The 16,067-nt window shown below is 39.0% G+C and overlaps 1 protein-coding gene across 5 annotated transcripts in view; it reads right to left on the reverse strand.

The window, feature by feature from the left end:
• The window catches only part of VMP1 (vacuole membrane protein 1), a 112,493-nt gene that overhangs the window by 69,489 nt on the left and 26,937 nt on the right, over positions 1 to 16,067 (reverse strand). For all 5 annotated transcript variants that reach the window (XR_016347677.1, XR_016347678.1, XM_075904706.2 and 2 more), the window contains one exon: positions 1,078 to 1,245. Coding sequence is in view for 3 of the 5 variants with exons in the window: in XM_075904706.2 (XP_075760821.1) it covers positions 1,078 to 1,245 (168 nt within the window). In the remaining 2 variants the exon portion in view is untranslated. The remainder of the gene's footprint in view (positions 1 to 1,077; positions 1,246 to 16,067) is intronic.

The following is a 16,067-nucleotide window of genomic DNA, read 5'->3' on the forward strand; positions in this document are numbered from 1 at the left end:
GATAAGTTTTAAAGCTGTAATAACACCAATTAGACTCTTTACATTTTGGTTATTTTCACACCTTTAGGCTTCCAGAAACAAGTTAGAAAAGATCAAATGTTGTATATTATAGGGATCCCATTCCATCTCCCACATCTGAAATTGAAAACCAAGCATTTAATAATTTAATCAATAGTCAGAGCAGGAAGTCATCATCAGTAGTAAAATGAAGCCTTTTGGCATAGAAGCAGTTAACAACAGTTGTGTGTGTGTAAATTTCTTTTCAACATAGCTTATGTTTTATGGGGAAAAACATTTTAGCTTGCCACTATTCTTCAATAAGCAAATTTTTAAAAAGTCAAAGAAGTGAATGCTGAAGTAAGATCGGAGTGCATTTCCAGTGACAAGCACCCACATCCACCTCACTAAATCCATTCCTAAGTGTGCTTCAGTGTTTAGCAGCCAACCTTTTTTTGTTTTTGCTCTAAGCGAATGTTTTCAATCAGGAAAACATGGATTTTTAATTTCAATGCAACACACAAAATGTGATCAGGCTACTTTTAATATAACATTAGGACCCGATCCTTCCAACACACGTGAATAACTTCACTCACATGAACAGGCCTATGGACTTTGAAGGGTATTCAAAGATGAATGAAGTTGCTCACTTGCCTAACTGCTCACAGCATTCAGCCCTTAATCTGCAAGCACAGCTGGGCAAAGAATCTCCTTTCAAAACCTGTCTTTTGCACTGAGTTCCTCGTAAATGTCATGCATTTTCCATTAAAGAACCTAGAAAAAAATAGTTATCTTTGGAAACAGAGCTGACTTTTATAAGACTCTGAAGAAGAAAATCTTATAACAAAATAGAAGCACTCTTTCTTTCCTTAAACCTTTCTCGGAGCTGATAAAAATGAAGCCAATTATTTTCAGCTGCTCCTGTTGAATACATTTTGAAGATGTTCAGATCCTATACAGATATCTAAAGTCAAATCAGCAAATCATGCTTACGGTGTGAATAATTATACATCGCTTCTGTCAGCAAAAGCCAGCACCACCTTATTTATTTTAGGTAAAATTGTATAAATTAAACCTTACCCACATGCAGGCCTCTAGCCTGACTTTTGAGATTATGGTCCATAAAGAGATGGATCCTTCAATCCCCTCCTCATCAGGGCAGATAATCTGATCAGGGTATGGTGGTTCAGGAAAATTAACCGAGTTACATTCATAAGCAGCAAGTGTAACTGATGCTATGTGTGGACCCTGGAAAATACATCAAACAAGACATTTTCAATACATTTTGTGAGCATTATACAATAGCTACTCTAAATAATATTGTTAATAGGAAACCTATCATACGGAAAATGCATACGGAAAGTGGACTGCCACACTTGACTTTACATATGGTACATAATGTTGGACACAATGGTCATAGCTTTCAGATTCATACAAGTGAATAAACATCCAACTCCAAACATAAGATCTCCGTTAGAGCTCCTGTTTCAGTTTTAAGGGACTACAAAATTAAAATACTAATAACGCAGGCAAGGAAACATGTAACACTGTACAGCAATGTTTCTCAAAGTGACCCACTCTGAGACAGCTGCTATTGGGCCACTTGGGTTTATTTACTTACTGGCTCCGCAGACACGGAGCCTCACATTTCCCATTGGCTGTGGTTTATGACTGGCAGACAAGCAGAGTCGTGGGAAACAGTGTGACCTGATCCTGCTGGTTCCTGCGGCTCCTCTTGGCCGCCAATGGCAAACTCTGTAGAGTTAACACTGGAAGAACTTAACTCCCTCCCACAAGTATACTTTTAGCCAATTTTTCTCATTCAATTCCCCATGAGCAATTAGTAAAGCTGAGTAGTTCCTCAGGCACAGAGCTGCCTGTGATTGAGATGCAAATACTGCAAAGAAATCCTTATGCCCTAACCAAAAATAGAGCAATTCTTTGTATTGGATCTTTTAAACATATTTGAAATGTTTCTACTGATTTCAGTTTTACAAAAAAAACCAGGTTTTACAAAACCTAGGTTTAGAGCCTAGCTGGGCCTGACAATGTTTTGAAGTGTTCTTCCTCTTCTCTACACTCTTTTCTTTAGACCAGCCATGAGCAACCTAGGTTAGCAAGTGGGCTGCATAAGTGGCCCTCCTCCATTTCAATGGGCTGCAAGAGTGTTACAGCCAAGACGGTCCCCAGGACAGAGTAGTTTTGCTAATTGCACGTGCATACTTAGAATTTCCTGGGTGTGCCAACAGAACCACAGCAGCGCTTTGAGAGGATGCAAGGGGAACACATAGCTTTCACAGTCAATGCTGCATGCAATAAGCATGAACCCCACTTTGTGTGTCTTTGCTTCACAAGTGTGGTACTTTAGTAATACGGATGGGGGAAAAAATGACATGGGCAGAAACCAATGGAATCGGGCAACTCTGTACATATGTAATGGTAACCAAAACATCTTGCAAGCTACACATTAGGGATGTTAAATATCAGTGAATTGAACAGTCAATTAACCTCATGAATTCTTATCCGTTACTTGACTATTCTGCAGTCCCCAGGGTGGGACCAGCAGACAGTGCGCTCTGGCCCCACTCCCGAGGAGCTCCCTGTTACTCCATGCTGCTTCCTCTGTATCAGAGGCAGCAGTGTGGGGTGCCAGACAGGAGCTAGTCTGCGAGGGGAGCCAATTTTAAAACCAGCTCCCCTCGCAGACCAGCTGCCTGTCACCCCGCACTGCTGCCTCATATACAAAAGCAGCAGAGCAGGGTGGCAGAAGCCCCTGTCTGGGGTGGGGACCTGAGCTCCCGTTCCTGGGGCAAGACAGAACTGGGCGAGGCTGCCTGCCCGCCCGGCTCCTATTACACTTTAAATGCAGAGCCACAGCAGGGGAGGGTCCCGGACCTGGCACGAGCCAGGACTGAGCTAAGCTGCTGGCCAGCCTGCTAAAAAATTTACTGGTAAGGGTGGGGGGGAATGCATGTAGTCTATAGCACTAACCTATAAGCTTTTGCTTATTGGTTAATTGACTACACTCTTACATCCTTACTGCACAGAGAATCCCTCGGGCCGCAGGTTGCCCACCACTGCCTTAGACATCAATTAGTATGCCAGTAATCTCGTGTGCGAGTCACAGTTCTTTTACTTTAGTTTCCTAATGTGTTGTAAAATAGAATGGGTCAACTGAGATGCTCAGAAGATTGTTTTTAAAATGCTTTAAAGCTCAACTCTTGTACAAGTGCTAAGTATCATCATTAATAGAATTAAGTTTTATTAGACTTCTAGACAACTCTGCGTTAAATTAAAGGTGACAAAGGTGTTTTACTGAAGCCAAATCTCAGGTACATCTGACTTCAAATGAGTACAAGAACTTAAGTGCAGTTAAACAATGGAACCAACTGCCATGGTATGTCTATAAAGTACTGTAGTAAAATTATTATCAGTCTGTGCAAATAGTTCAGACTTATTCTTATGCTGGACATCAGGAGTTTTAAAACAAAGAATCAGCTAAAAAAAAAATCACCTACCATCTGTTTCTCAGCAACATGCTCAAATTGTATAAACTGTTTTGAAAGTTTCCAAAAAATCTTATTTTAATAAAGATAGCTTCGTCTTAGCCTCAGCAGAATAAATTCATAATCAATTGTTTACATACATAGCACATATTGTTCAGTCTTCAGTCTGCTATTAATTACACAGTTGGTTTTGGTTATCATTTTGGGAGACATTCTGCTAATATCTTCCTTTGTGGTTTTTCCTTAAGTGAGTCAGAGTCTATTAGAGCATCAGGGAATCACAGTAGAAAAAAAATCAAATCAAAATTACCATTTATTATACAGAAAATAAATCTGAGAATGTACCGATAATGGGAACAAGAGAAAGCCCCCGATGCACAATTCTTAGTGCTTAGACAGGTCTATTTCCCGTTATATGGCATTTTTAATACAGGTACCAGAGGCTATTTGGGAGAGTTTATGGGCTTGCTGCAAAAATTACTAGATAAAATTTTATGAACTATATTAGGCAAAGAAGTCAGAGTAGAAGATCACTCTAGCCTTAAAGTGAAAATGAGCAATCTATGAGAATGAGCAACTTACTGAGTTTTTCTAGATTTTGGGAGGTGGATTTTTTATTGTGTTCACTCTTAGCAGTTTCTCTGAACCTAATGGAATTACAACATTTAGTAATGTCAAAAATATCTGGTCTGTTCTAATTTTCACATGGTAACTTACAGGCTGCTGTAACAAGAAAATTCCCACTTCCCTGTCAAGCCAGTCCTTTTTATTTCTACCTGTCCTTGTTATTGACCTTATGTTCAACAGACACTATCTTGAACAATTTCTTAATTATATTTAAATAAAGTCATAGTTCTGATCTCATGGTAAATTAGGAGCAATTACATCAAATGAATCATAGAATCATGGGGCTGGAAGAGACCTCAGGAGGTCATCGAGTCCAGCCTCCTGCCCAAGGCAGGACCAATCACAACTTAATCATCCCATCCAGCGCTTTGACAAGCCGAGACTTAAAAACCTTTAGGGATGGAGAATCACACAAAAGAAAGTTTATGGGAGAGCACATTCAGACTTATTAAATACCAAGTAATTATTTTGATTTTGTAGGGCAAAGAGACTGCAGACGGGTAAAAAAATTACTAATGATCTATATTGCAATACTGATTAAAAGTCTCTTTGGGTAGACCTCGTAAGTATCTACAGTTAAGAGACAGTCCCTGCCCCAAAGAGTTTACAATCTAAACAGACAAGACAGACAAAGGAAAAGACAAAGAAAGTATCCTTTTTTTAAATATATGGAGAACCAACCCCAGAAAAGATTAAGCAACTTGTCCAGGGTTAGACAGCAGAACTAGGAAATGAACCCAGATCTGAGTCCTAAACCAGTGTCTTAACCACAAGACCATCCCTTTCCTGATATGCCCTAGTATTTCAAAGAATCTTGATATTCCCACCCCTCCCATACACAAATAGCTTCATGCATTGAAACACCTTTTAAGGCCTTGTGCCTCAAGCTGTAGTTACCAGCTATTCAAAACTTCAACATCATTCTCCTCAGCTGGAAATTTGCATGGAGGAAAACCCCAAAGTCAAGTGTGTGTGTTAAATCTGAAGTGCCATTTCACATGGTCTTTTGAGGGTAAGGGCAAGTTCATTGCCAAGTTTACCAGGCTATGGTGTATGAATCAAGAAGTATGATTCTCAGTTCCACAAAATTTAGAAAACATACTGCAGCATAATGTAACTGCAGCCAGTTGTGATGAAAGACTGCAAGTGCAGAACCTGTTAGTTTCAAGCTTATAGCAGTATAAGAAAAAAAAGTACAAGTGTTAGCACAGTCAAGTCTTCTGCCACAGTTTCATAAGTGAAATGACCATGATCTCAATGGCTGAGATTTTGAAATGAATGCTGATGGACAATTTAAGATAGGACTCTGCCTGGGGAAGCCTACTTTTTAAACTTAGGCACAACAGGAAAACATAATAGTGTACAGGCAGTCCCCGGGTTACATGGATCCGACTTACACCGGATCCCTACTTACAAACGGGGTGAGGCAACCCCGCACTAGCTGCTTCCCCACAGCAGACCAGAGATACGCGAAGCTAGCGGCCCCCCCCCCCCCAGCAGACCAGGGAGACGCGGAGCGGCTTTTCTCAGCAGACACCTCAGCTTAAGAATAAAGGACTGAGGGAAGTGAGGTATGGGAGAATAAAACTGAGCTCTGGAGAAATGTTTGGCTAGAGTTTCCCCTACAATATGTACCAGTTCCGACTTACATACAAATTCAACTTAAGAACAAACCTACGGTCCCTATCTTGTACGTAACCCGGGGACTGCCTGTACTATTAAAAATAAATGTTAAAGCAAACCACCCACCCACATGACCCCCATTTACTATTTAGGAACTTGCCACTCCCTCAGTTCTTTTAACAAGTGTTGTCATATCTTGAATCTTTTAATGGTCTCAAATACACATCATTTTATTTGCCCAGCTTTGACAGTTTCAACAACTGAAGTCTGCAAATGGAAAAAAAATCCTAAAGCACGAAGCAGCCATGGAAAAACATTTCAGAACACAGCTCTACCTACCTGACAAATAAACCACTTTAGCACAACTCCCCCACTGAAATGCAAACAATTCTATAATGGAAAAAATTTGAAAATATGGAACCCACAGAGACCACATTTTCACTGGAATAATAAATAAAATGTACAAGATTCATTTAGAATAATGGTCAAGTGTGAAGTACTCAAATTCAGAATTAGTTGAGTAAGGGAGGCAGAACAATCTTGTGCCTTTTACTTAACACAAATGAGCTCTCCTGCTTTAAATAAAGTCAACTGGACAACATACCATGGTTTGGCAGGCTGCATGTGATATTTTTGACATCTGCTTTTATTCCAGTTCAGACCTGCAAAGCCCACATACAATATCTATTCTCCAAAAACAAGCCTCTATTATACATGTCTAATGCCTTGGTCCACAAGTCCATAACTTCTCCTGGAATCTCACAAGACTAGGTTTGGCATAACCAGAGCTATAGTAAGATCATACAATAAATGTTCAACAAAAACAGCTGGACATTTTATTTTACATTTAGCAATAATGATTAGTTAAGCTTTGTAGGTGGGGAGATTCTCACAGACACAACTGGGAGTTGGTACCCAATTCCCATTGGCTTTCAATGCAATGACAATGCACAGCTCCTCTGAAAATACCAGCCTATTTTTTTCAAGTGGGTTGTTTTTTTGGTTGGGTAATTTTTTTGTTTGTTTGTTCTTTGAGTCTAAATATTAATCCTTAAAGTTTTTTACTTTTATTTCTCACATGTACCCATGTACACTTACTAAATTTTCTTTTTTTAAAAAGATACTAATGGCTTTTCCAAATTTCACTTCATTTTTATGGTAGGTAGATATACTGTATCCTATTAAGAAATATCTGCTGCATGAGTTTAATTTTAGGCCCATATTTAAATGGATATACATTTAAAAATCCCTTCAGTACCCCATTACATTACATAAGCAACAGCAAAACTAGTAGAGGCAAGAGGAATAATTAAAATGTCAATTTAAATGATATCCTAATCAACAAATTCTCTCCACTTCCCCCCAACTTTTTTTTGCACCTTTTTAATTGCAGGGGCAAGCATGGACAAGGACAAAAACATCTGAGTCAGTGGTCTTCTGCTGATTCGGGGGAGAAACATTTCTCTCCACGACCAGCAGGAGCCTGTGGCTAGGCTGGAATGTGATTTCTTAGAATTATTTGTGCAATTTATAAATCAAATGAGACAAGGTGTGATCAACAACAGTAAGGACTGGATGCAAATCTGTTTTGGGCAAAAGTAATTTAGGGAAATTTGGGAATCGTTATCTAAAGAGCCCTGATTTGTTATAAAAGGGGCTTTATTTTAAACTCATGGATACATTTCTAGCCATAGATTCATTTTCAGTTCAATGCTTTGATCAATCACCAAAGTTAGTATATACCCATCGTAATTTCTAGGGTACTAAGTTATTTTGAAAGACAACATTTAAAGTCTCCAGAAAGCACAGATTTCCAAATAAGCACAAAATATATTTAAATAGAAGCAATTAGAAGATTTTTTTTTTTACTACTTTCTCCCTAATGAGGGGGAGGATCATAAAATTAAGGATATGTATTTCAGTGTAAAAAAGTCAATCACATTCTTAAAAATATCAGCACATTCATTGTATTAGAAAGTATGCAAGGTATGGGGACATGAACGACTAAGTATTCAAAGAAATATCTCTGGTAATTTCTATGTTAATTATTTTGATATTTATTCTATGAACAAAATTATGGAGCATCAACTAGCGTATCAAGTGAATAAACCTACGTCTCTCCCTTTACAGATAATTCATATTGATGAAATAACAGTAGCCTGACAAATACAATTAGGTTGGATTTTAACATTTATATGTAGGAAGATGTAAAACATTTTACAAGTAGAGCTAAAAGTACATGTCTAGGAAAAATTATACAACTTCCACAGGAGATGGAAGATTACACTGAATGCGTTCTGGTGGGCTAGAAACTTGTTTTCTTCCTTGGATAAGGAATTTTTAGTACTTGATACAAGACTCAACCCTGACACTAAATGGGGAAAACGGGTCATTCTATATTTGATTTAAGATAAATAAGAAAAACAAGAGCTAGTTTCTCATGGGAAACAGCCTGCTAGCTTTGCCACTGCCTGCGACTCATCTCATACTTATCTACTAAGTCATTATACCTCTCAGGAAAGCAAGACTAACTTACAGCACCTTTTATCTTAAGGACTGGCAGGCAGCTAAACACACAGAAAACTGTTCAGTTCAGATGTGACTAAAAAGGAAAACTGGCACAGAGATAGTTGGCTAATAAAGCCAAAGCATTTTCACCCCCAACGACAAAAACTTGGAATCAGACAAGTTGCCAGTCCATATTCATCTAACAAGTACAGACTGTAAGCATGTGTAGATTTGACTCTGGGAAGGGTGGGTTTTTTTTTTTTTTTTAAACGCTTCTGTAATCAACCCAGTCTGTCTGCATATCAGTAGGGCCCAGGAATGCCTAGGGAGTCACATTATCTGAGCTGCAACACAAACTGTTAAGCAGGAATTAAGAACAAAGTAATTTTCTCAACTTGGAGCTTCTTAAGGTTTCCAAGCATACATCGAATTGTTTGGGATATCTTTGATGTGCTAGTTTTGTTTTTCCATCTTTGCACTCATTTTACTTTGGGAGCCATTAATTTAGCACTTTTCTCTTCCCACCTCAGTAAAGTCCCCCCCACCCCACAGAGTATGGTTAATGGAAATCCCAGATGATAAACAAACTCCAAATATGACTGAACAAGAGTCATCAGGGGATGATGCATGTGGTGCCATTAAACATGCAGCATAGCCATGGTGTTAATACCAGGAGTAACACCAGCTTTAACATATTAAAACAAAATATAGCCATTTTACAAGAATACTTATCCCCCCCCCACACACACACACACACACTAGCAGTTACAAGCGGATTTTTGATCCCACATAGGCAGAATTGGAATGCGAGGCAAGGGATGGTTTATACTCTGTTTGGTCCTCCCTCAACACCCATCTGTCATGATGCCTGCATTCTCCCACTCCCTTTTAACCACCGATATATTTTTATAATCAGTGAAGAGCACATTACAATATTAATTCAAACTGATGCTGTGATAAAATCTACTCTGAGCCTTTCCAGCTGTAACATGGTTTACAGGGTTATGCTGTGCCTTCTCTCTGCCCTGTTCTTGTGAGCAAAGAGTGACATGAAACATACAAAATTCAGGCCTGCACATGGGAACAGAATAGAGAAATAACAAGATGTGTGAATGACTGTGAAAACACAATATACTAAGTTTATTATTGTAGGGTCTCCCAGCAAAGCAGTTTGAATTGCAGGCAAAATGCAGAACAGAACTGAGTAAATAAAAACAAAAACTTTTTTTCATAGAGTTTAAAATGTGCAGCTTGTCAATCTTTGAAGGAGCAAAATATCATGCCAAGCATTTACTAGCCTCCTTCACTATCTAGAACTCCAAGTCACTGCTGCTGGCTATACTAGCATCTTATAGACACTGACACTGAAATTCAAAGTCATTTTGGTTCTCAAAATAGTATTTTGCTTTCTTGCTTAAGGATTTCACATGGAGAGAAGACTTAAGAAAATCAGAATAAGAAATTTACTCAATTAAATTGGTAGCATGGCACACAGTTTAATCTACTAGGACTCTTGCAATGCATAGTTGTGTTACTAGTCTAAATGCTGCCAGCATCAAGCAGACTTGTGCCCATGTGCAAATTAATGAGGAGTTGCCATCAACCAGTGATAGAATTAACTTAAGGTCCCTGTTGATCCATGTGTTCCAGTTCACTGTAACTAGATTAGGACAGCTAAGGAAGTTGGTTTTAAAGGCATGAAGGAAACAAATGAGACAAAATCATGAAAAAATCTCATGCAAACAGGCTCCATTTCAAGATATTTTTTAATCATGACCAGTATTCACCATACATTTTTCTTTTAACTATCTTACCTGGTCAACAAGAGTAATCTGTTCTGCAATATTGGCCAGGACAGCACTGACCCTTCTTTAATTTGTTCTAGGTTTGTAAGCAGACATGCAAACTGAAGAACGATGCCAACTGGAAAAGGACATTTTCTTCAACCAGAAGAATTGCATGCGGGGGGTGGGGGGGGGGGGGGGGAGAGAGGAGAAGACACACATATTGCCAAAGAAGCAAGTTCTTTGTTCCTCACATTTTTCTACACACATGGAACCCATCAATCTAATTAATTGCTAACAATAATTTTGAAGGCTCCTCATGCAATGGGTAAGAATCCTTACAAAGTAGTGGAGATTAAGTAAAAAGAGCCTGTGAAGCAATAATTTGATAGCAATGTTTTATACATGAACAACAAAATGGAGGCAGCCATTCTGGAAGCCTTTAAAAAATATTTGTTTTCACAGGCAATAGCTGGAAAGGCGGGTGAACATATGGGGCTTGCAAAATTACCCAAACGGTAACTTTGTCGGTAGAACTGAAAACAAGTTTGGTGGTGCTCACAAAGAGTGTGGCCACTTCACAAAATTACCACACAATTGGACAAAATCCTTCGCCAGTGTTACCAACTCCTGCAGTTTTAGCAAGAGTCTTTGGGATATTTGGTGTTCTTAAAAGCCCAGCTCCTGGAGTCAGATGATTACATAGGAATTGCACAGTTCACTTAAGGAAAAATAAGATTATCCTGCTATGTATACCCAAAAAAGGTCTGTATCTTAAAGGCTCAAAACCCAAAAGCAAAACAAGAAGAAACCTCACATCTGTTGTTTGTTTAAAATTTCATCATTTCAAGGCAATCTCATGATTTTGGGGGGCCTGACAGTTTTTGAATGGCAATAGTATTAAGCAGCGGGTATTGCACAAGATGTTTGGATTTTAAATCCTCAGTTCACAAACCTGACGATTAGATCAGATCAAACTGATCTTTTTTCAGTTCCAAGCCACTGACCTCATGAAAGAGCAGCTCGTTAACCCCATGGCCCAATCAAACTAACCCCAGAACTGATTCAAGCACAAAACTGCACCAATCCCCGACTGAGAAGAAATCTAAACACTTTCCTTCTACTCCCTTGGTTGTAAGGGGGACGTAACACATTTAATTCATCTTCTGTCTTCGTGAGATTGTTTTTATCACTTGTAGTACACGGCAGTTACTGCAGTGTCACTTCCTTTCTTTTATTACAAGATTTTGCACTGAGGTTTCGTTACAGAGACGAACCCAACATATGAAAGCTTTGAAGAATGTAACATCCCTTCCCTTATCCACGCACAATGCATTCCTGCCTTCTACTACTGAGGGTCAGGCCTGGAGGTTCTTGTTGCACTTTTACATTTCCTGTTTGTTCTATTTCATACCAGGACTATCAGTGAAAACCTATTCAACAGTCCCTCCACTTAGCTGTAACAGTAATTAGACAAATTCATTTTTTGAAAATTCCATGCAAATCCAACAGTTAAAATTGATTCCCTCCGTATATCTGATCCATGAGGGATTCACGCCCACTTAGCCATCAACATTAGAGATGACAGAAAATTAATCATCAGCTCTACAAGGCCACTGACCTTTTGTTTCTGCACAAGTTTTTTTTTTTAAATGAGTAATAATTCTGAAATTGTTTTGTCTGTCTGTTTCAACTACTTTTGCAATTTCTATGCCAGAGATGAACTGAAACCAACTCACGAGGCAAGGATTTGCTGAACACTACACATCATTCGCAAGCAATAATTCAAACAAATGCTCCACCTAGCGTCAGTCATCGCAAAAGCATGCACTGCAAAGCAATCATATGGTCACAAGTTCAACTTACAGCTCATTCATTACTTTTTGTAACAGCACAAAGACTTCTCTAAGAACACATCTACAGAGCAGGCTAAAGCAGAAATAAGCTATGCAACTTCAGCTACATCAATTGCATAGCTTAAGTAAAAATAGCTTATTTCGGCTTTTGGCGCTGTCCACACAGCAGAAAGTCCACGGTGGAGCACTCTACCCTAGACTTCCCTTACTTCTTGTAAAATGAGGGTTATGGAAGTGAGAGTAAGAAATCCTCCAGCTCTACATTATTTCGACATTATATCAAAATAACAGCTTGTAGTGGAGACGTGGACTATGTTATTTCGGAACATCATCAGTTATTCCGAAATAACACTGCTGTGTAGACGTACCCCAAGTTATATAAATTCCTTGAATAAGAATATTACTTGAGTTTTCTGTTTGAAAACACTAGTAATACGTGAGAAGTTATTTTGACAGCAGAAAGAAACAATGGGACAATGAAAAAAAATGTCCGAATGGCCCAAATAGTCTCTAAATCCCATCAGAACTACATGTTAATTGTTATTTTTAAAGCATTATTTTCAAAAGCAAATGAAGACTTATTGGAAGGATCATGTAAGTCTTCTTCCATATTCTATTTTAAAACCATACTACATTCCAACCTTGTGCTCAGAGTGACACTTAGTGGTAAGGGTGAGCATTGTTTCCCAAAGATCCAGTTAAATTATTGCATTTTTCATTGGATAAAAAATAGAAGCAGCATGAAACTAGAAACCAGAGGAGCACAATTTTAGACAGTCTAATACAGCTATGGGAAACCTAGACTAGTGAGTGGGATGCATAAGTGGCCCTCCATCTCTGTGAGCCAAAAGATTCTTGTGACCAAGACAATCATCTAGGCTAGGATAAAAACAGGACTATGTAGCACTTTAAAGACTAACAAGATGGTTTCTAGGTGATGACCTGGCCCACAAAAGCTCATCACCTAATAAACCATCTTGTTAGTCTTTAAAGTGCTGCATAGTCCTGTCTTTTGTTCTAGGATAGGATAGTTTTGCTAACTGTGCTTGCATACCTAGAACTTGCAGGGTGTGCCAAACGAACTGTAGCAGTGCTTTGGTTGCATGCAGAGGGAGTGCACGGCTCTCACAGCGTACGTTACAAGCAGTCATCACATCTCTTACCTCGTGCCCTTGCTTAATGTGCATGTTACTTTAGTAATATCAGTAGGAAAAAAAAGTAGACAGAAACCAGTGGAATCTGACAATGGTAAACAAAATGTTTCGTGGGCCACAAATAGAACCCATATGGGCTGCAGGTAGGTCATCAGTAGTTAAATGTTAAGGAAGGTCCTCAAGATAAATGGCAATCAAGTGTAAGAACAATATTTAAATACTAAACATGGGCACTTTGACTACTTTAAGGATCTCACTGTGTGTGCCTAAGGCAACAAAACCTAAATATGAGCCATCAGATCTGAATTTATACTAACCACAGTCTCCTGCCGACAGTAAGCCTCCCCTAAAGTTGAAATTGCTCTAAATTTTAATACCTACACACCCTTTCATACACGACGAGCATTGGGTTGGCCTTTTACCTTCTGATATGATCTACCTCTGGATGGCAGGAAATGTAGCTGGATTGAGATCCTCTGCCAGATCCAGACAAATAATTGTTTTAACACTTGCAAACTAACTAGGTCAGAGAGAATAAACATCCAGGGTCATTCACAAGTTGGATCTAGTGCACACAATTTTACTCTATTTGCCAAGCTCACAGGTTGCTTGTGCATAGTTTTTCTAATATTACGATAGCTGTACCTATCAAATATAGGGCTATATATTTTTTAAAAATGCACCTGTATTGTATATAATATACGCTAGCACCTCCTAGAAGTTGGTAATTAATAGCAAAGATGTTGCAAGTAGCAACAACCGCTCAGAAGTACCAGGGTCAGACGGTTGTCTAATCAGGTCATTGGCTTTTCAACAATCTCACTGTGCATTCAGAGTTGGTCTGAGCAATTAATTATGAAGAATTTAAAAATACTTTGCTGCTGCTCTACTCTCCACTCCCCAAAAAATCAAGTCACTGAGGCCTGATTTGATTTTTACAACATTTTGAAGTATTTTCATCAGTGATATCAAAGCGGAAATCCTTACGTCTGCTAATGAAGTACACATGTCATTTATGGTTCGGTGAGTATTCTACAAATGAGAGGTGAATATATATTAGCAACAAAGGAGCATGTGTGCAATGAACACAAACTCTTTTACCTAGAGTGCTTGTGGGTTGTTTAAAAAAAATTGATATATTGGACAGCTAAATGAATCTGTTTCAGAGACCGAATAGAAATATAAGTTGGAGAACTTCTGAATACACCTATTTTCACCTGGAATAATAATTTATACTGCTCATTTGAAAAACGTCCATTAAACTCTGCAGTCACAAGGTAGTACTTTGTATTCTCTCTGATGGAGGGTATAAATTCTCAGATTGAAGAGATATTAGATACACAACTGATAATATACTACAAATACACTTAACTCAAACGCTGCCCTTGGCAATAGAGAGAAAAAAAAATCTTTGATCCTTAAACTGGTAGCATTCTGGAAAGTGAGTAAGAAGCTCTATATATTTAGGTTTGGAAGGATTATATTTTTATTGGTAAGTGTCCATAAACTTCCATTTCACAATAGATACAAACAGATGAAAAATATTTCCATAAATTATAATAAATTTATAGACAGGCAAAGAAAGAAAAAAAGCTGCATGAGAACTTAAGTTGATTTAAGGATATTTAATTTGTATTTTTTATATGTGATGCTGACCATGTTTTAATGATTCCAGAGCTTTAGCTTCTTGAATCTCAATATTTACTCTGTTGAAATAATTATTGTCTCACCACCCACCATCATTTTGTGTAAATGTGAACTTTTAAAATGTCAACACTTAAAACGTCAATCTGTCAACATTATAAAAACTAAACTCAATTTCTGCCAAGCCTACATACATTGTACATTTGTGCTTTTACATTAGTAGTGCCACTTAATGGCTGCAGGAGCAGCACTACTGCAAATACCTGAGTTAATGCAACTGCGCAATACCACAGTTGAGAACACTCAAGAAAAGAGAAAAATCTCATGTAATGGTCCACAGAAGAGTCTTGATTTGTACCTCTTGTTTGAACAGTATTTTCGATAACTATATGGAAAGAAACAGCATCTATGCTTCCTCTACCTATTTACCACTAGCGGTTTGTCTACGCTGGTATGCAAAGTCCACACTACTGTGATCAATGAAATGGCATTGATTCAGTGGGTCTGGCGAAGACATGATAAGTTGATGGCAAAGTGCTCTTCTGTCAAATGCCGTAATCTGCCTCCCGATAGCTGGAAGGTAAGTCAGCACGACCATGACTCCTGCTGATATAGCGCAGAGTAGACATTGCATTAGGCTGAAGTAAGCTACATCACTCAGAGGGGTGATTTTTACTCTCACATACGTTGACATAAGCCTCAGTGTAGACCAGATGTAGGACAACTTATAGCACTCCCTCTAGTGGGAAATTGAATCTCTGCTCAATTTATCCTAAGAGTATCTAAACAGCACACACATTTTTCCTGTATAATTGTACTTCAGTTAATAGTGTTAAACACCATTGAATTGCAATGCCCCAGAATAATCTCTTTCTAATTGTTCAGAGCAGTCTATGTTGTCTGTTTTTTTACACTGGAAAAAAAAATAAAAATCAGTATTTAGGTGTTGTAGCTTTGTGGCATGACTGTTGATTTTATATTAAGGAAGGGGTCTCAAACTCCCAGCCCATAGGCCATCCCAACCAGAGCAATTGCACAATCTGGCTCTAGACTCCAGGAGTGCGGAGGGGAGCCTGTCCATTACTGGTCCCAAGCCACGTCCCTTCCCGTCATCACTTCACCCTCCCCCCGCCCCCATGACACCCCGTTCCCTAAGAACAGCACTTCGGAGATCACTGGGGGGCCTGATGCAGTGCAGCAGCAGCATTCCCCCCCTCTTTTTGCCCCCCCCCCCCACACTTTCCACAGAGACAGGAGCTGCGGGGAAAGCAGAGTACATAGAGCGAGTGCACTCGCTCTGCTGCGCGCCATACCACTGAGGCTCCTGCCACTGACTGCTGCCGCTGTACTGCACCAGCCCCCCCACGA

This window comes from Pelodiscus sinensis, chromosome 21 (genome assembly GCF_052426305.1).
Source record: "Pelodiscus sinensis isolate ZL-2025 chromosome 21, ASM5242630v1, whole genome shotgun sequence".
Taxonomy (NCBI): Eukaryota; Metazoa; Chordata; order Testudines; family Trionychidae; genus Pelodiscus; species Pelodiscus sinensis.